A 20,026-nucleotide genomic window follows, 5' to 3' on the forward strand; every position below is an offset into this window, starting at 1 on the left:
TGGTCTTTGAAGGACAATTTCTTTGCTTTCTGAGCATTCCAGATTGCTGCCATTTAAAGGAAAAGATGTGAACGAGAAGGATTGTTTGCGTTCACACCCATCGCACACTCATTTGGCCCTGCTGCCACAAAAACAAGAGATAGTATTATCCCTGAGGGATGCAGGCTGCTAGAAATGCCGCACTCCAGCCTCCCGTGAGCACCTTTTCCTTGCAGGAATGTGTCTGCAAGCCTTTGTGGAAGCTTTCTTTTGCCTGGCCCAGAAGAAGTACAAGGCGCTGCCGCTGCACAAGCAGGTGCTGTCGCTGCTGGAGCTGTGCGAGTGCCGCCTGGCCGCGCTGCACGGGAAGCGCCTGGTGTGGGGCTGCGGGCTGGCCCAGCCCCGCGGGGCGCTGCGGGCAGCGGGCACCGCGCCGGGCCCCGGCCCCGCCCGGCCCCACGGCCCCCAGGTGCTGCGGCTGCAGAAATCATCGCACCAGCTACGGGCGCTCATGTGCCGGGACAGGACCGGCAGTTAATCCCCGGCCGGGCACGGGTCCTGCTGGAGGAGAGACTGGCGATGGAATCCCTCCATTTCAGAGTGACAATTATTTATTTTCAGCTGTATTTTTTATTTATGCTTTTCCAAAAAGTCTACTGCAACCTCCCGTTTTCAAATAATGACTCTGGCAATGACTATTTCTTCACCTCTCTGTGGGATTTACTGTGTACATCCCGTGACAAACTGTGCATTCATCCTGTGTGTGGAAAAGGACCAACCCACACGGGATGATAACCAGCATCATGGCATTGTCTGCACTGACTGAGGAATTACATTGCTTTGTGTGCACAGGACATGTCACAGCAACCAAGGAAGGAACTGCAGTCACAAATACCAGACTGGAGAACTGAAATCTGAAACTGCACTTGTGGTCAGACTTCAGGCCTTGACTCTCTTCTTTCTATGGCTTGGACTGTAGGTGTTGGAATAAATACAGATTTGGTCAATATCTATGTACTTATTTTTTAAAGTCAGTCTTAAAGCACTGAAATAATATTTTGGCTTCTACTTCTTTGTACATGTCTTTGCCATGACAAGTACTGTTAGTTTTTTAAAGAACTAAAACTGTTTATCCTTTTGCTTCCACAGAACCAATAAGCTCACACTTATTCACAGAAAGAGATTTACTTTCTTAAGTCAAATTTGGTGAATCAAGTGGTGGTTTTGTCTTCAGGGATTCAGCACTGCTTCTGCAGAAAGCTGTACAGTGTAAAGGCCTAAGAGGTCACCTAAATTCCAGTGGAACCAACCCTGTCACTGACTTTAGCCTAAACTAACTGTATTCTAGGTTTGCTCATTTTTTGTCTTTTGCATGCTTGTTACCCTCTTGACACCTGCAGTAACATCTAGAGCAGATCTTCTTTGTGTCTTTGCTCATATTCTTAATTTTTTCCTTAAATAACTGCGTGACTCTGTACGAATTAGATCTAAGGATGTTGTGTCAGAACTGCTGGGCTGTACTGCTGGAGTTGGACAGAGGGATTTGATTATCCAGGAAATGAACCATGACTTCCATGAAATGAACCATGACTTCCATGATCTCACACTTCTTGTGGGGGCTAAGCAGAACTTGAGACTGGCTGGAAGGACAGGAATAACTTGGAACTTCAGGGGTGTTGAGTGAAATTCTTTGGGGTCTCCCATTTATTGCAATAATGAATGGCTACATCTGAGCTTGATTTTCCTCCTTTGTTCTGCTCTTTTAATGTTAATGACTTGGCTTATGTTTTAGTGTCCTCCATGTTGTCAGAAATGGCAAAACTGTAAGCTGGGCACTGAGCTTTGGGTTGGAGAACATTCCCTGAGGTCCATGTCAAAATGTTCCAGTGGCTGGTGCCCCCAAAATATGTCACTGAGGGGGAGTCTACCTGTTTCAAGTCAGGGACTAAAGGCACACATGGTGCATCAAGTGAGTTTTCACTTCAGGGAATGTTTGTAGAGCTTTTTCCTGATTTCAGATTTAAGCAGCATGTGTTTTTCCCAACTGGCAGTAGCAGCATGGCAATGCAATGCAGGAGTCAGGCTGAGCCCACACAAAACTAGTCCCCAGCATGTGTTAATCTCAGATGTGGGCATCCCTTCTCCTTACCTTTTTCTGTAACACAAATAAAATAGTAGTCGATGATCTTTTTTAGTTCAACAGCCAGACTTTGAAATTTTATGTATTGTTCATAAGAGGACAATTGTAGACTAACTAATGCCACTGCCCTCAGCCTTGTTCAAATGTCATAAAGATTATTGCAGTATGAAGATAAAATGCAGAACTCCAAAGTCTGGCACCTGTCAGAACAAATGAAGCTGAAAGGGTCATTTTTTTCACACTTTCATTGTAATATATTTGAAGACATTCACAGGTTGAAAAATGGTTACTTCTCCTTTTGTGACATCTGACATTTGTCTTGCGATTGGCAGTGTGTTACTGGAAAATAGCTTACAGTTCCTCTCATCTCATGATTGATGTCCTGTAAAGACAGAGTTACAGAGGAGTCGGATTTGAAATGCTATGACTGTGAATGCCTTTCCCTGCACCTTTGAAGTACTACGATGTGTGGCCTGAAATATCCCAGTTTTGCAATTGTAGAGCTCACCCTGATATCAGTGGAATGAATTAACTATTGTATATTGAACACTGATAAGATCTCTCTCTCTATGGGAGACCTTTATACTCTCTGGATCTAATAGAGGTTTTTATAGCTCGTGCATCCACAGGCTGATGCTGCATGCTCTATTCATCTCCCACTTCAAATATGAAAGGTCCCTTGTAGAATAGTCAAAATATTCAATTATCTGCCTCTAGTAATCCACTGTTCATGTATTTATATAATTGGAAAATTGAATGCTATATTATTCTTGGGGGGGGAGGGAATAAACCAGGAATGTACTTTAGAGATTTAATGGCAGTCACATTTCTCTTCCCTCCTGTCTAATTCAATTTCCTCTGAATATTATTTAACATCCAATTGCATAGAGCCTTTAAGTTACCAGTGTGTGCCCATGCAAATGACCAGAGACACTTTATCCAGGATATGAATGCTAATGCACTGATAATCTGTTAATCCTGAGGTACCTCTCTAGCTACAGAAACAATACAGGAAAGGCATTGGATTTTTAACAGCACTTTCGTATATATTCTCTTCAGAGAATACCACAGCACTGCACTCATGATTCTATTTATGACATATACGATATGAATATTGTATACCAGTGAAATCTTTCTTGTTATCAGACACACTGGGTCTGATATCCTTGAGTAGAAATCAGAATAAAACAACATCTAACAAAAATTTGAGGCAAATGAGTCCAGAATTTCAACCCTCTTCCCTGCAGGCTTTTTTGCAGCCTGAATGTGCCCAGACCCGCTCAGTGATTCCTTGTTGCATTTGTTTTTTCTCTGCATCGGGCTGCTGCAGGTAAGGCACCTACAATCTGCTCTGGGCACTCCTTGTCCCCTGTCCCGCACCCCGTCCCTGCCGAGCGTTCTGGAGCTGGGCACAGACCCACACCGACCCCGCCGCCTGCCGAGCACCTGTGGCCGCTTCCTTACAAGGAAGGGCGGGGCAGGTGCTCGCTAATTACAGAGTTAATGAGCAGCTGGGAGACCCCAGAGTTAATGACCAGCTGCGAGAGCCCAGCGCAGCTGTACCCGGCGGGTGCCCTCAGCGCGGGCAGGGTCTGCCGGGTACGGGCTGTGCCCTCAGGGCCCTCAGGAGGGCACGGCCGCCACCTCGGGACGGTGACGGCGTTCGGAACCCCGGCGATGAGGAGGGGATCTCGTCCCACTCCGGCCCGAGCCTGGCGGGGTAGGTGCACTCTTCCTTGGGCTGGGTGCTCGATCAGGCGGGGATTTTGGGGTGACCGGGGCGTGGCTCCTGCGCTACTTTTGTGTGGGAATTCCCGAAGGCTGTGCTGGGGTTGTCGGAAAATGAAGGCCGGCCAGCCCCGCTCTGCTCAGCCCTTCTGCAGGGACGGGATGGGGTCCGGTGCCTGGGATGCCCTTCGGTTTCACGGAGCAGAACCGTGGAGTGACTTCTCGGTCAGATCCTCCCGATGGAGCCCCATGGGCTTCCGGAAGAGCCCTGGGCAGGAAAATTTCCCCGGGAGGATCCCGGGCGCAGGCACAGCCCGGCGCTTCCAGAACCTTCCTGGCGGTGGGGCTGTGAGGGCGGGACGGGGCCGTGAGGGAAGGGGCGGCCGGGGCGCGGAGCCCTGGCGATTGTCGGTGCACACCCGGGGTGAAGGGGGGGCATTTCCGTAGCAATGTCCAGGGTTTCCCCTCATTGTGCTAGACTGAGGCCTATCAGTGGCCGGTGGTGGTGAGTGTGAAGGAGCTGGTACGTGCTTTGCTTTGTTCCTCTTCCCGTCTCTGTCGTTGCTGAGGTTGATTGGAACCTTCTGGAACAGGGATCACTACATGGCATAGCTCGGTGTGGGGGAATCTCATCACACTCTGTGCCATGGGCAAGGACACTTTCCCCTACCCCAGGTTTCTCCAAGCTCTGTCCAGCCTGGCCTTGGGCACTGCCAGGGATCCAGGGGCAGCCCCAGCTGCTCTGGGCACCAGTGCCAGGGCCTGCCCGCCCTCACAGGGAGGGATTTCCTCTGCTGTCTCAGAGGTCCTGCTGCCTCTGCAGACACCTGGCTGTGCCTTGCAGGGGTCCCACAGCTCCTTGTGGCCACCTGAGCAAGAACAACCTGCTACGAGCAAAAGCTGAGCACTTGATTTTCTTAGGTATTGACTCTGCTCATGGAGCTGCCCCTCCTTTGGCCACACTGATGGGCACTGCAGCCACCCCTCAGCCTGAGAGAGCACACTGGCTCTGTCCCTTTGCGCACTGCAGATGTCCTGGGTGGATGAGAGATGGTGTTTGGGCTCCAAATTCCTGCTGAAATAGCAGTGAGGTGTCTACATCTGCCCAGCTACGCTCCACTTGTCTCGTTTTGCCCTCTGGTTGTTCCTCCATAAGGGGAAATTGATAAAGTATTTATTTCTCTCTGGCTGTTTCCATCTGTTCTGCCTGGAGAGCATCCTCCAGCTCGCTTGGTTTGTTCCAGCAGGATGAGTGAGGTCCCGAGCTCCCGCTATCCCTTCCCAACCGCACGCAGCCCAGCTCGTGCTTTTCTCTCTGATTACTTCTGCCTTACTTACCTTCACTTCACCTTAAGCACACACACAAAAAATCATCAGCGCTACCCAGATAAATCCATCTGGTCTCTGTCTCAGCCTCATTTAACCTCCCATTGAAGAGATTGTATCACATGGTATTCAGCTGGAACCTATTACCTTGCATGCCCAAGCATATCACATTGAATTACCCTGGCCCACAGGCCTGCGGTGTTTGCTAATAGCTAATGGCGGCTTTTAACTTAGAGGTGATTTATCGGAGCGCGTTTCCATTCGCGGTGCAGCGGGGGGGTGTGGCAGTGTGTTAAGCAGAGCTCAGCGAGGAGCGCCGGTGGCTCCGCGGCATGGCTGGAGGCAGCCTGGCCTCCCTCACACCTCCGCCAGCTGCTGACGCCTCCCGGTACTCCCGTTCCTCAGCCTGCCCCAGATGCAGCCAGTGTCAGGGAGCGGGAGTGAGTGCTCCTGGCAGCAAGGGATGCGGGAGGGCACGGTGCTCTGCCTGCCTGTTGTCACCAGCCTGAGTGCCAAGGGGCATGTGGCACATCCGTGTGCTCAGGAACGGCCCGGGAATGGGGCAGTGTCCTCACACCATGTCCCCTGCCCTCTGCCTCAACTGCCTGTGTGGGAGACAAATGTTTTTTTGGAGTTCTGATGGCAGAATTAAGTTCACTTTTGTCATTGCTGAGTTTACTGCAGGTGTAGTGTGAAAGTCGTGTGAAATTGCAGTAAAAGACAAAATTGAAAGCCTGTTGTGGTGATGTGATGCAATTTTCCCTCTGCCTCATCAGTGGAAATACAAAAGCCCTTCTGCAGGTCAGGTTCAGATCCATTGGTGAACAAGGAGGAGAAAGGGAGATTGAGAGTTTTGGGGGCAAACCAGCTCCCTGATGTGTGGTTTGCTGAGCCTCATGTTTGTCCTCCCATCAGCCCAAGTCCCCCAGCACACAGCTCTCCTCACTCAGGGGGTGAGGATGGGCTGTGGCTTTCAGGAGGAAGAACAGTTAGTGACTGTAATAAATCAAAGTCAGTCAACTTGGGAGCTCTGTTATTCAGGCTTCACTCATTGATGATGTAGCACAAAAATCAAATGGTTGAGGTTATTCAATTATGGCTCATGCCACCAATGGGGAAAGCTGATCATGTACGGGGCCTGCATCAAAATCATTTATGTGCTGAGGGGCTGTGCTGGCTGTCAGGTTGGAAATGGCAGAAATCCTACAGGTGTGCAAGTCCTCCTCTCTCTTCCTCTCACTTAATAACCAGGTAACACGATCCACTGTCTGACTAAGATCAATAATAGCACAGGGCACAATGTGACAAGCTGGGAAACATTTTTCCTGAGTGTCTCAGGACCCTGCAGGTGCTGCGGTGAGGGTGAGGAGGGAGGTGCTGCCTGGCACGGGACACAAACCATCTCCATCCTGGCTGGCTGTGGGCGGCACTGCCGGCCCTTTCGGCAGGATGTGGATGAGTGTGGGCAGTCAATAGACATGGATAAAATAAAGTTGTGAACAGCAGCAGGAGCTAAAATAGCAACATCAATAGCAGTTTCCAGATAATGATCTAATTAGCACAAACAACAAGTTTCCACTAATGACTCTTGTTCTTCCAGCTCCTTCCTTTCTGCTCTCCTGTCGTTATTGACTCTCCGGCAGGGAGCGGCTGCGCTCGCGTCTCTGGGGCCAAGGCTTTGGAGGTTTGTTTACTGCCTGGCTTTGAATTACTTCTCCAGAGGATGTTTGCTCAGGAGCCTGGGCTGCTGTGTGTGGGATGGCTGCACACAGAAGGTGGTGGGGGCGGAAGGAAAATCAGCTGTTTGACTTTTGTAGCTTTTGGGAGGCCTTGGGAAAGTTGTGCTCCTACTGCACATCCCTGTTGTGAAAATAAGGATGCTGACATTCACCCACTGCAGTGGAGTGGGAGCTGACTGCTTGTGAAGGGCTTGGGAAGCTGTGAGGGAAAGATGCATGTCAGGAGCAGAGCAGAGACTGTTACTGGAGGAGCCAACACAAGCTGTTCCTGTCCTTCCCTCACTAGGTATGAGCCTCATCTCTGCACCTCCCTGTCTTCCTCCCACTGACAAAGCAAACAGGCTCTTCTGTGCTCTTGCAGCCCCAGCTTGGCAAGTATTGGCTTAATGCTGGCCCTTCCTCAGCTGTCAGTGGCCACTGTTCTGGCTGTCACTGTCCTCAGTTGTGGTGGGCAGGATTCCTGTGTTTTGAAGATGCCCAGTTCTGACATCTCCCTGCTGCCAGTTGCTGCAGGGCTTAGCTGGGACAATGGAGTGGGAGCACCTCAGCCTTGCCTGGGGTGCTGCCTGGGCTGTGCTGGAGGGGCTGCCTGGCACCAGGAGCAGCTCATGGGCTGGTGACTCTCACTGAACTCAGAACAAACCCTGTACTTTAAGGGTGCAATTACTGGAACATCATTACTGCTGATAAGTCTTGTGCTACAATGACTCTCCAGATAAAAAACCTCAAGCAAACACATCTGCACTCCGCAGCCTCCCCGGCCCCGTGTTCCCGTGGCTGCTCTGGCTGCTGATCTGCAGTTCCAGTCTCACTCTCCCAGCCCTGCCCGTCTGCCGGGGCCCAGGGGAGCGGTTGCAGCCGGGCTGCGGAGCCGCAGATGCTGAGAGCTCTCAGGGGCACAGAGACGTTCTGGGTGGTTTTGGCTGGGAATTCAGCTCTGCTCTAATGAAGCCCAACAGCCGCTAAGGAGGTTTTATTCAAGTCAAGGTGGTTTTGACTAACCCTCCTTGCAGCGTTCTCGGAGGTTCTGTGTGTTTCCAGGGCTGCATTTTTCTTTCTCTCAGCCTTCAAAACCAACAGTGTTGAGGGGCATGGCAGAGCCCTGAGAGAGGATTTTGGCCTGGGTGGGTTTTGGCTTCCCTCCCTGGGCAGGGGCCGGTTCCTGACAGGAACAGGAGGAGCCCAGTGCCCAGCCTGGCTCCAGCCCTGTGAGCACAGGAACAGCCATAGGTGCTCTCCACATCCCCACTCATTTCCATGCAGCCAGCCTGACTTCCACCTCTTCCAGAGGAGCTAATTATGATTATGTTAATGAGGCAGAGGTGCTGATGCTGCCCAGGGTTTTAATGACTTTCCTCCAAGTTTTCTTTTCCTGGAGGCTGAAGGGTGGTTTGTAAGGACTGGTGGGGACAGGAGCAGGCCTGGCTGTCACACCCCCCAAGCAAGTGAGGGGAAAGTGGTGGAGTCAGGGCTAAAATTCTACTGGGAGCAAATTTCAGTGATCTCTTTGGGGAGGCAGATAAGACAGGTTTGTGTGTGCATGTGGCATGTGCCAGGATGCTCTAAAAGCTGGAAATGACTGAGTAGAGGTGCTGGAGCACTTATGTAAAATATCTAAATAAATCTTTAATATTTCTAATTGCAAATGTACATAAATTGCACAGCCACATCATTTCTTTGAACACCAACAACTTTCTCTGTACATTATTACATAGTTTAAAAGGAGCTGAAGGAGATTCAGCAAACACTTCCACTTTGCATTTTTGTTTTTTAAACATACTTACAAAAAAAGATTTGTTTTTCTTTATAAGAGGATATAAAACATAGCGACTGCTTATCAGGAACAAGTATCAGCCTAAGCAGATATACAGAGAGAGGTATATCTTAAGACACAGTGATGTATGATAAAGGAATATGTGAACATGGAGGCTGCACTCTGGGGTATTGGAAGCTGATGCAGAGCCACATAGCATTTACAGCAATGTCACAGCTCAGGTGATCTGTGAAAGTCAATGCTTGAATGTGACACCCTTTTCAGAAGCATGGTTGTTTCTGCATGTTGTGCAACGCCCTCAGGATTGGATTTGGTTTGGACAGCCCATGAGCTGCATGTTTTCATGCTGCTCTTGTCCTCCCACTCCCCCATGGGTGATTTTCCCCAAGGGAGAAGGAAAAGGCAGAAGAAGGCAGCAGTTTATGTGGGGTCAGAGCAGGGCAGGTGCCACTGTCTGAGCCTTCTGGCTGAGCAGTCTCCTCTGAAACAGCCCTGAGGCTCAGGGACAGGCTGGGGATGGCAGGGACTGTCCCTTCCTGTGGCCACTGAAGGGAGCTCCTGGTGGCCCTGAGGCCATGGCTCTGCCCCACACCAGCTCCCAGTCCTGGCCAGCCTGGACTGCTTTGAACACAAACCTTTGGGAGGAAGTGACCCCAGCAGTCACTGCAGGAGGGAATGACGGAGTGTCCACCTAGGAACAGTGCCACAGAATGTGTTCCCTTTGGACTTTGTTTTGTACTGTCCAGGCAGAGCTGTGTGTGGGACAGGGCAGGGACTGTGGGGGAGCTACTGGACCCACTGGTCACAGGCTGCTGCCAGAAAGGCCTCAGCCCAGGGCTGCTCCCCCTGCCCTGGGAGTGCTGGGTAAATGAGCCCCTTTCAGATCAGACCCCTGGGCCACAGCCTGTGGCTGTCCTGGCTGAACACACCAATGCATCTGCCATCTGTGACTGGAAATCCTCTCCTTGTCCATCACAGAACAGACCTCAGCACATTTTCTGTTACCTCTGGGTGTGGACATTAGGAACAGGAAAAAGCTTATGAGCTATTTAAACTTTGGGAATGATTGATTCCTTGCTGATTGCTTTCCTAGGAGAGCCTGTGACACCTCACTAAGGTCCAGCAAGTCCCTCTGCCCTTTAGGAGTATTCATAGTAGCAGAACCTGTGTCCTGCAACCTTGCAGCAACCTCAGGGACTGGCTCCCAGACCAGAGGGTTCCACGTGTTCTCACAGTGCAATCAGTGCTTTACAGCTGCAGAAGTGAAAACAAAACTACCCAGACTCAAATGACAATGCAAAGTGACACTGGACTCTTTGGATGGCGGCAGGATTTGCTTAAACTGGTGCAGAAGGGGCTGGTGACTACACTGTAGTATTATGAGTTGGCATGGGGAAGGACTGGGGTCCCTCCCATCTTTTGGCACTGAAGCCACAATCCCTGTTCCAGATGATGATACTTACAGTCCACAGAGACCTTGGGATACCGCTCAGTCTCCTTCATCCCCCTTCACACAAACCCGCTCATTTTTTCAGGAGCGTTCACTACAGTTTAACAAAACTCCAAATCAAAACTCTAAAAACAGAATCTTTGAGGTGGGCCCACCACAAATCTGGATCCATGGCTTTGCTCCCTTCCCTCAGATCCCCGAGGGAGGAGGCTGGAATCAGAACATGGGTCTGGATCAGGATTTGGCAGCACGAGCCCACCTCTCCAACACAGCAGTGAGATACAGCCAAATCCCAACCGAATAAGCAGCACCAGGAATAAGTTATTATATACAACTGTTAGTGAGATAGATACGGTACAGTAAACACTGAGAACATTTACAAAAAAATATTAAGACTTGTATTAAGATAAAAATTGGAGTGTTTTTACTTTGTTTACACTTTGACGTGTTTGTACTAGAACAGCCTCTCACTGTAGAAAGCGCAAGAACCAGGAAGGAAATGGAGCCGCTCACAAAACCTTGGGGACAGTGTGGTTTGCTCTGGTGCTGCAGCACCTCTCGGGATCCAGGTATTGCTATGCCAGGTACCAGCTCTGAGGCCATGGCAGGGAACACACGGGCTCCTGCACTCACACACACACACACAGAGAAATGTACAGCTTATAAATAACAGAAACATAAACTGAAGGACAGAACTGAGCCTGGGCCTGAACACCTGCCCCCAGACCTTTTTAGGGGAGAGTCATGGTTAGGTCCAGTTGTTGACAGTTGCAGAAAAAGGAAATAGGGAAAAACAGGGGGGAATCTCTACTGTAACGAGACTTCATCCTGATTTAAATTTCTTTTTGTACTGGCTCTGGAAACTAAGCATCAACTCCAGAAGATGTTGGCACTGGAACTTTTAAGATTTTAATAACTGGCTGTGGAAGGATTTAAACATTCCTGCTATTTCAGCAGAGCAATGTGCTCAGTAATTTGCAAGTTTGAGGGCAACCAGGAGTTTGTGACAGATCACAAACTGGGAGGGAGCAGTGCCTTGGCTTGTGGTTGAGAAGATTAAGATGTACTGTGCTTAGCTTCAGCACTAAACAATTGGCTTGTGGGTGTTTCTTTTTCCAGCTCTTACGGAGAGCACTGACTGCATCCCAAAATTACTTCCATGTATGAATGGAAACGTCGCTGGTGGGGCGTCCGCCCCATGCCCTGTTAGCGTTTCCATTCCTCTATGTCACTTCTGTCTTGAAAAACTCCAGTCTCTCGCAACACAAATACTTAGAATTCAAAACAATCAGCTCTAAACAGGCATCTTAGGGCAAAAGCATTTAAAATAGTCTTTTTTGCAGGGTTCTTACGTATTTGACTCTGAGACAGTGGCAGGTGTAAATCTACGTACCCAACGGTTCACAGTACCCTGTATATTCCTAACCTGTCTGGGTCTTTCTCCAGTTGTAACCAGATTTGTGAGGTTCTTCAAAGCCATCTGTGCTAGTCTCCAAAATTCAAAGGTGACTGTACTTGCCATAAGTACTGAGTTATGACATTGCTCTGAGGAGCTCCGTTTGGGGTCTGCTGTGTGCTGCACCCCTCGGCAGGTGTTGGCGGGGTGTGGAGACCTCAGTGCAACACGTTCGCTCCTCCTGGGCTTGCCCAGGGCTTCCAGGGACCAGAAAAACGTGTAGAAAAAAGAGCATCTTAAATTTTGCAAACGATTGCATGAGGAAGAATGCTGTTAAGGAGCCTTACGGCTGCGGGGCAGCACGGCAATGCAGAGCTTACTGGCAGTGTCCTGCTCAGGCAGCCTGGGAAGTGTGAGGCTGGAGACGGTACCTAAGCAGAGCAGAGCTCAGGGAACATCCTAGTCCCTTGGGCTGTACATTTACACATGGCAGGAGGAGCTAGGACAGGCGTTGAGCAGTGTGTTAACCTTTAGAGGGAGCATAGGCAGATGTCCTGTACACTGTACACTGTCCATGTCTCAGAGAAACCTGTGGCTCTCGGTACGAGGGACCTGCTCTGAGAGTGGGACTTGTGAAGGGCTAACTGCAGGAAGCACAAACCCACGAGCACACCGTGGCGGCAGGTCAGCGGCACAGCCCCCCTGAAGGGGCGCCCCAGCTGAGCTCAACGTGTCTGTGCCGAAGCTGGGAAAGTCTAATCCTGGCTTATGCCTGCACAGTGCTCCTGACAAGGGGCCTTTCGGTGGTGGCTGCTGTTCTTGGTGGTTACTCCCTTATGACCATGTTTTACATTCTTCAAGCCGGTTAATTTCCATGCAGTGCTCATTCCCAATTTAAAGAGGACAGTATTCCAGAAAATGGGATCTTTTTTTTTCTAATGCATACTGTGAAAGAAAAGAAATACAATTACCGATCTTCATGGTTCTTCAGGGCTTTTTCTTGTTTCTTTGTCTGTTTTTCTCCCCAGAAATAGTAAAACTCTCAGCACAGAGCATTCCATCCCCACAATGAACCCTTGATCAAGCAGGAAGCTGCCACTCCACGTAGCCCCCTTTCTCCCCCTCTACCACAACAGGCACCAGCAAATCCAGCCCCTGTCCCTCAATCACAGCTCGGGGACCAAGCTCAGGCAACATTCACTTTATTCTGTGGCAGGAAGTGTGCGTGGGACAATGCCTGGGGCTATTGCTTACAAAACTCTTCCCCTTTATTTGTGAGAGAACAGAAGCTGTCCAAAGGAATCGAGTTGCCATTCACCAGGTGCCAGCTCCTCCCTCCACTCCTGTGCCACATCCTTGGCCTTGCTCTGTGCCCCTGGGCTGCCCAGGGACCCCCAGCAGCACCAGTCCTGCCCCCCTGCCACGGGGGCTCCCCACACAGCACCCCTTTGGCCACCACACCGCCCTGACCTTCCATCTGCACTGTGCTCCCTGGATGGGCGGAGTTAATCAAACACTAATTAGCTGCATAAATGCCCTGTGGATGCTGTGAAAGTCAGCAGCCTCACAAGAGCCCCCAGGAAGGATGCTGGGCTCGGCTGGGGTTCACTTTGGGAGGGCTGTGCTCCGGGGGAGTCACAGGAGGAGTGGGCCAGGCCTTGCTGCCGTCCCTCGGACGCTACATCCAGCAGCACACTTGAACTGGACCTACTGGGCCCCTGCCTGCTGCAGGCTCTGCCCAGCTCCCTTTATTTCGCTTACTGCATGACAAGGACGTTACTCCTTGCTGGGAGGGGTGAGGCATATCCTTTGGGCAGTTTAGAAGGAAAAGGTTACTTTTTTTTGAACATTAAACACTGACTCAAATCCACCAGTGACAGCGATTCTCAGATATATGTTATTTCCTTATGCCACTCATCTCACACTCGACATTCCCGTCCCTCAAAGTGCTGGCAGGACATCTCCCAGCAGGGTCAGTCGGCGCCGTCCGCAGTAAGGAGCTGGTGCTCGGGGAGCAGCCGTTCTCTGAAGCCGCGGCTCACGCCTGCTGCGCACGGTCCCTCCGGCCAGGCCTCTCCTGCGGCAGCGCCCTCCGCGCGTTAACAATTACTGCTGTTTCTGAATTCTCCATTCTCTGTAATCTGCAATTTAGTTGGGTTTGTGGGGGAGATCCCATTACGTGTCTGCATGCTGTACCTCTCTTTCAGCTGAGTAAGGGCACTCATTAGCCGTGCGTTGGCAGCATCCAGGGAAGCAATGCGTTTCTCCTGCAAGCAAATGGCAGAGGGCACGGTCAGTGGAAAGGAACGAGCCCTGTCCCTCTGGGATGTCGGCCCAAGACAGTGACCCCGAGGCCTTTTGGACCAGGACCTTTCTCTCTGGCATTCCTGGGGGCAGAGGGGGGGTTTAAGTACTACACAGCACTTTTTGAAATCTGCAGGGCTACAGATATCCCCTGCCTGTGCAGTGTGAGCTACATTTATTTCAGGATCTTGATGAAAATGGAGGTAAGACAGTTGCTCTAATTATTCTGTTATACACTGTACTGTTTGTTCTAACTCAGCTGTTACAAAATATGGTAGGATTCCATTTCTAAACCCAAACTCTCCCAAGATAGTATTCCTGTCAGTATTTAATTAGTATAAATTAATAGTTTAAATGACTTGTAGCCTCCCAGGCTGTCTTTGACGGCAGCTCTCACTGATTACAGCATTGTAAGGATGGGAGCAAGAGCTTCCAAAGTTGCAGCCTGATTCCACCACTCCTGTTCTTTGTGACACTGAACAAATGCCATCCTATGACTGCCACGAGCAGAACAGAACCAGCTCAGGGACAGAGCAGTTGCTTGTGTGTAACTCTGAAAGTCCAGCAAGGAACATGTCCAACACATGTACAGCCTGAGGTGACCGAAAGAGAAGAGCAGAGAGCGTGCAGGGGCACGGTCAGAACCTCACATGTACCCCACAAGGTGCAGGGGACAGGAGGAGGTCCCAGAGCTGCTGGGAGGCTGCAGGTACCACCACTGGCACCTTAGGGACACCCAGGGTCTGCTGGGCTCTTCTGGAGTGTGGAACAGAACAGGATGGATGATTTAGCAGCTTTGAACAAATTCCTCCCCAGAAAAGCTGGGGTTTTTTTTACAAAATTACTACTGTCTTCTTTTTAATTAGCTCTACAGTGAATTAGTCCCAAGTAGTGATCAATAGGGTCGTTAAGTGTAAGGCCAGAATATACTATCACTTGTAAGCCACAAGCTGTAGGGAGGCCTGGTTGGTGAGGACATGGTGGTCTCTAGACAGCCTAAAAGATTATGGGCTGTATTTTTATATTTTCTTTTCCAAGCACAGTGTTTTGCATCCATCATGTGATGCTCCTCTTCCACTGTTACTGATTGCAGTACCTGAGCTTCCCAATCCTGCAAATCACAATCCAAAGGCTTGGCTGTGGGCAGGCTGTGTGTTCCTTGTGTCCAGGTTCTGATGACCCAGGCATTACTGGGACACGAAGCACCAAGCAATGCTCCAGGGGATGGGATCCTTTCACAGACTAAGTTGTGGGCATGATCCCTCCCCAGACTGCCACCCCACGCCCTCTGTGCCACGCTCCAAGGCTGCACACAGCTGTGACAGCCACTGTGTCCTGCTGCAGCCTTTGGCATGGGGCACTCACCTGTGCATCAATGATCTTCTGCTTGGAATCCACAGCAGCCTGCATTTCAGCGTGGTCCTTCTTTAACTCCTCCTCAACCGACATCAGTCTGGGAGCCGAGCACACAAGGAAAAATTACATTGGCTGGGCTCTGCTAAACCCAGGTATTACACTCACACTCTGCCTTCTCTTATCCACAAACCAAGCTTTTTTTCTTGGCTCTCACTCTTCCCAGAAGCTTTTTCTAGCAGGGAGCCCCAAAGCTGAAGTGACAGCACAGCAAAGGCTGACCCAGTGGTGAGGGCTGACTGAAAGGACTAAGTGGGCTTGGCTCAGGTAAAGGTGAAACATGCTGCACTGAAACAGCCCTGGACCAGTGTAAACCACTTCCCACTGGGTGGGAGAAAGGGATTTAGAGTTCCAGATAAGAGATGGTGATGAGAGCCATAGCTATATGAACAGAACAAGCCTGCCAGAGCCTCCAAACTCTCCCCTCCTGAAATTCTGCCTTTGTGCATCAGGAAAACATCAGGGTTCTCCTTGTCCCAGGTAACACTGAGGGGAAAACCCATATGTGAAACCTGCCTGCACCTCCAAAGAATCCTGATTCTCTTGAGAAGGGGTGAGCTCTAATGCCAGCCAGGCTTCCCTGCCTTACTGCCATCCCCAGCACTCCCATCTCCCTGTACCTGCTGATGATGCCCTTCATCTGGATCTCCTTATCCTCCTGCTGCCTCCGGAGCCGCTCCTCGCTCTCCTCCAGCCTGGCCTGGTACTCCAGCACCAGCTTCTGCGTCGTCTCCTCCTGGCATTTGAAGCGAGTCTCATATTCCTCCAGCTTCTTGTTGGAGATGCGGAGCTTGTCCTGCAGCACCACCAGGTCCTGCTGGTACTGAGCGCGCAGGGACAGACACAGGAGGAGAGAACACACGTGGCACGTTACCTCGTAGGGTCTGCCCTGGCCAGGCTTTCCCCCAAGCCCGCTCAGCCCCTGTCCTTGTATCAGACTAGAGCTGCAAACCCGTATCAGACACCCCGCTCGCCGACACCTCCTCTTCCGTCTCGTCCGCGGCGCCAGGGGCGATGCCGGGTCCGCGGGGCGGGCAGCTCGCTGGCAGGTGCACAGAGTGGGCAGTTAGCAGAGTCTGGCATTTCACAGGGGAAATGCAGGTTAGAGCGGGCCTGGCAAAGGCAGCGGGCAGCTTCTCACACCGACAGCGCGGGGCTCGCACAGGCAGGGAGGCTGCAGCGCGGGGCTTGGGGTTCACACAGGAGCTCTTCGGTCTGCAGCAATAAACGGGGGGGCTTTGGGCAGGCTGGGTGCCAGGCCCGAGGGGCAGGGACAAATGCAGGACACTGCTGTCTCTGCACCCTTCATCGAACCGAGGGCACCGTGCTGGCTGAGCAGGGCACAGAGCACTGCTCCCTTTTGGGGCCCAGCATTTAACTCAGACATCAAACCAGGGTTCAGTCCAAGAAGAGCTGCTGCATGAAGCCAAGACCCCACAGTTGTACTGTTCATTTGGGTGAAGCTATAAATCAGCAGCAGAATTACATAAAGCAATTAAAAAAACTAAGAGCTTTTGAACTCGGTAAAACTGGGTTCAGCTATTGCGGCAGCACAGCATTCAGTAAACTTGCTTTGCTAAAGGAAAATCCAGTGAGTGTGTGCACAAGAAAACTGTTTTAATTTCAAAAAATTATATTTGGACATAGTCTTTTAAAAAAGCATCTCAACTGCAATAACTTTAGAATAATTAACATGCAGCTGATAATGTAGCACGTTGCTTTTAAAGTCAGATACAGGAAAAAGGCTTCAATGTGAGTCAGAAGGCTGTTAAAGCTACAATTAATGAACTGAGAGAAGTGCACTCTGTTGTGTCTTGACTTGGCCTTTCCCCTTTGGCCATCATAGCTGGGTAGGCCCTGCAATGATGGGCTGGGTCATGTCCCAGCTCTGAGAGTCCTCCTGGACTGTGGGACTCCAGACCAGCCCTAGGGAGAGGGGAGGGCAGCCAGGCTGATGCTGGGGACTGACCAGCACCCCACTCAAAAATAACTGCAAATATTTTTGCAGCACTGCACTGCAAAAATAACTGCAGCTCCAGAGGATTGAAAACTTAGGAAGCTGATGGTTTCCTGAACTGCAAAAGTACTGGAGCGAGGCGGTTTTCCTTTAGCAAAGCTCTTACTGCAGCACAGCAACGGCAGGGCTTGCACATGGAACCTGAAGCAATGAGGGAACAAAGCTGCACAGTAGCACTAAAGTCAGACAGCAGGGAGTTGCTTGAACAGGAAAGATTAAATACCTACCCTAGCCTTAAAATAGGAGCAGCGTAAGTGAGCTCAGAGGAGAGCAGGAGAGGCCTCAGAGCCCGAAGGAGTCGCTCCTGTCTCATTCTCAGTTACCATTCAGGTCTTACAGTGATGGGGAGAGAGGTTATGCTAATGGTGATCTTGAATGTCAGTGACTGATGGGACAGCAGAGTAAGGAGAGATGCTGCATGGCAATGAGACAGCCTGAGGGGGCTCCTGCTGGGCTTGGGGCAGGCACTGGGGATGTTGCAGTGCCATCAGAGTTTGTAACCCCACCACTGTGCCAGTCAGGATGGGCTGAACCCACAAAACTGCCCTGATCTTCCTGGGGCAGCTGGGAGCTGCTACCTTGGACCTCCTGGCTCCTACACCTCCTGCCCTCAGCATTTTCCTTGGGTTTAAGAGGTGACAGCCCCCAAATGACACAGCACAGCAGAATGAGCACAGGAAGGCTACTGGAACAAAGCCAGAGACACGTCTGTGCTGAGAAACAGAATAGGGGCTGCGGGAGGGATGATGTCTGCAGTGCTGGTGTGATAGAAGAGAAGCACATTGAGGAAACATCCCAAATGCTCTTGATGCTCAACTGCCACAATCCTGGCAGAGCCAGGCTGCTGAGAAATAACCTTGCAGAAGCAGCAATTAGAAAAGATGGGATTTTCCCAGATTCTGTCTGTTGGATCCTCATTTTTATCCCTCTTTTTCATCCTTGCCAGGCCTACTTTGTCTCTTCCCAGCTTCTCCTACCCCAGACTTGCCCAGGAAGGAGGGGAAGGGAGCAGCACCCCTCTGCTTCAGAGGCACAGAGTCTCTGTGTGCCCAGGGGCCAAGACTGAATACTCTGCTCATGGCTTCCTGGCAGACCCCTGGACTGGCCATGTTTGATGTGTGTGACACTGCCATAACCTTGTGGAAGTGCCACAAAGTCACCTCAGGCACCAGTGCTGTCTATGAGACCAAAATTTGGGCTTAATTTTAGGTCTATGAACAGCTTTTTGACATGGAAGCTGCTTCCTGCTCCATGGCCTTGTTGTGAGGCAGGAGGCTGCCTGTGCCTTACTCCATCTCTGTTACAACTGTGCTAAATCCCTTTTTTAATCTTCCCAGCAGCTGGGTGACTTGGAATGGGGAGAGTAAGAGGCACTGGCTGGCTGCAGAATTTGTTTCAGGGCAGCATCAACACTTGATTCCTGGCTCCTGTGTTTCTTACTTGCTTTCATCAGAAGGTGATTCCAGTCACTGAGGGTGTGAAAGCCTCCCAAACGTTCCCCACAAGTTCCCTGGGAGGCTGAGTAGGACAGGGAGCAACCTGGCCCCTCTGCTGCACAGGGACCTGCACACAGCCCACCTTCTCCCCAGGGTGCTCAGGGGATAACATTCAAGGAAATCCTCTCTCTATTCAGAAACTTGTTTCAATCCAATCAGGTTTTACCTTTTCTGCTTGGCTGAGCTCGTCCTTATTCCTGAGCTTATCCCTGTGCTTGGAATCTGGGTCAATGCTTTCATCTTCTAAAAACTGCATGTTCATATTCAAAAGCCAAGCAGCAGTGCGGTCCAGGGCATTGGGGTTCACAGGAGAAGGGGCCTACAATGAAACAATGATACAACCATGACAAAAGAAAAACCTGTAACACAAATGGTCATGAAGCTGGAGAGAGAGAGTTTCCTTCCAAGCAGACCCTCTCCCATGCTGCTCAGACAGCAACAGGCTGAGCTACCAGAGCAGCTGGAGCTGGAACAGGAACAACTCCTGTTCTGCAGCTGGACATTATTTTGGGTCAAGCAGTGGAACCTGCTCCAAGTCATGGCCCCGGTGTCTGAGCAGATCCTGCAGGTGAGCAGAGTGGCTGGATGTGGTTTTTTCACTCCATGAGCAAAGTTCTCTCAAGTCTTCATCTTGTTATGAGCCATCTTTGCTTCCATGGATTCCATAAAACAAGATCTGAAACTCTCCTTTATGACTGTACAGGTACCTTCTTTGAGAAGAAAAGTTTATTTTCAGCCGAGGCTGCACTGAGGATGCTGAAGAGGTCTGAATGCTCAGTATCACTTACTAGTGATGTTCCATGGTCAGTGAGCTACAGCCACGTCTGCTGCTTTCAGTCCTGGCCTGGGCAGGGACTGCCAGTGCCACTGCCTAAATATTTTCCAACCACAACACAAGAAAGTCACTCTTCAGCTATTTCCCTTCCATCTTGCCTTGTTATAAGCTGCAGTAAACAGTGTGATGAACACATGGGATCTGCATGCCTTGGTCATTCAAGTTAATGACTTGAGAATTCAAGTTAACAAATCAGAAATGTCAGAAACTTTCTCCTTCAGGATCTAGAAACCCAGTCACTGTCAGGCAGCAGAACAGGAGGTTCTGTGTCGGGAGTGGGGAATGGTTTCATTTCCTCATTGGGGTCAGGGGCTTTCCCATGCCATCTTCCAGTCTGGTCTTCTACCTCCAGAATTATGAATCAGAAGCATCAGACTTGGCTCATGAGCATTGGTGGCTACATCCTCATGCTGCCAACATGCAAATAAA

The 20,026-nt window shown here is 50.5% G+C and overlaps 2 protein-coding genes across 7 annotated transcripts in view; one reads left to right on the forward strand and one right to left on the reverse strand.

Moving 5' to 3' along the window:
- TTLL11 (tubulin tyrosine ligase like 11) overlaps positions 1-3,284 on the forward strand; it is a 33,986-nt gene extending 30,702 nt beyond the window's left edge. The window contains exon 9 of the mRNA XM_058818296.1: positions 216-3,284. Within this exon, the coding sequence (XP_058674279.1) occupies positions 216-517 (302 nt within the window). The 3' untranslated portion in view covers positions 518-3,284. The remainder of the gene's footprint in view (positions 1-215) is intronic.
- A 5,229-nt stretch (positions 3,285-8,513) lies between these two features.
- DAB2IP (DAB2 interacting protein) overlaps positions 8,514-20,026 on the reverse strand; it is a 154,732-nt gene continuing 143,219 nt past the window's right edge. For all 6 annotated transcript variants that reach the window (XM_058818140.1, XM_058818139.1, XM_058818138.1 and 3 more), the window contains 4 exons: positions 18,929-19,081; positions 15,870-16,072; positions 15,202-15,289; positions 8,514-13,799 (listed from right to left, as the gene is read on the reverse strand). In XM_058818140.1, the coding sequence (XP_058674123.1) occupies positions 13,632-13,799; positions 15,202-15,289; positions 15,870-16,072; positions 18,929-19,081 (612 nt within the window). In that variant the 3' untranslated portion in view covers positions 8,514-13,631. The remainder of the gene's footprint in view (positions 13,800-15,201; positions 15,290-15,869; positions 16,073-18,928; positions 19,082-20,026) is intronic.

Source organism: Ammospiza caudacuta, chromosome 21, assembly GCF_027887145.1.
Source record: "Ammospiza caudacuta isolate bAmmCau1 chromosome 21, bAmmCau1.pri, whole genome shotgun sequence".
In the NCBI taxonomy this organism is placed as follows: Eukaryota; Metazoa; Chordata; class Aves; order Passeriformes; family Passerellidae; genus Ammospiza; species Ammospiza caudacuta.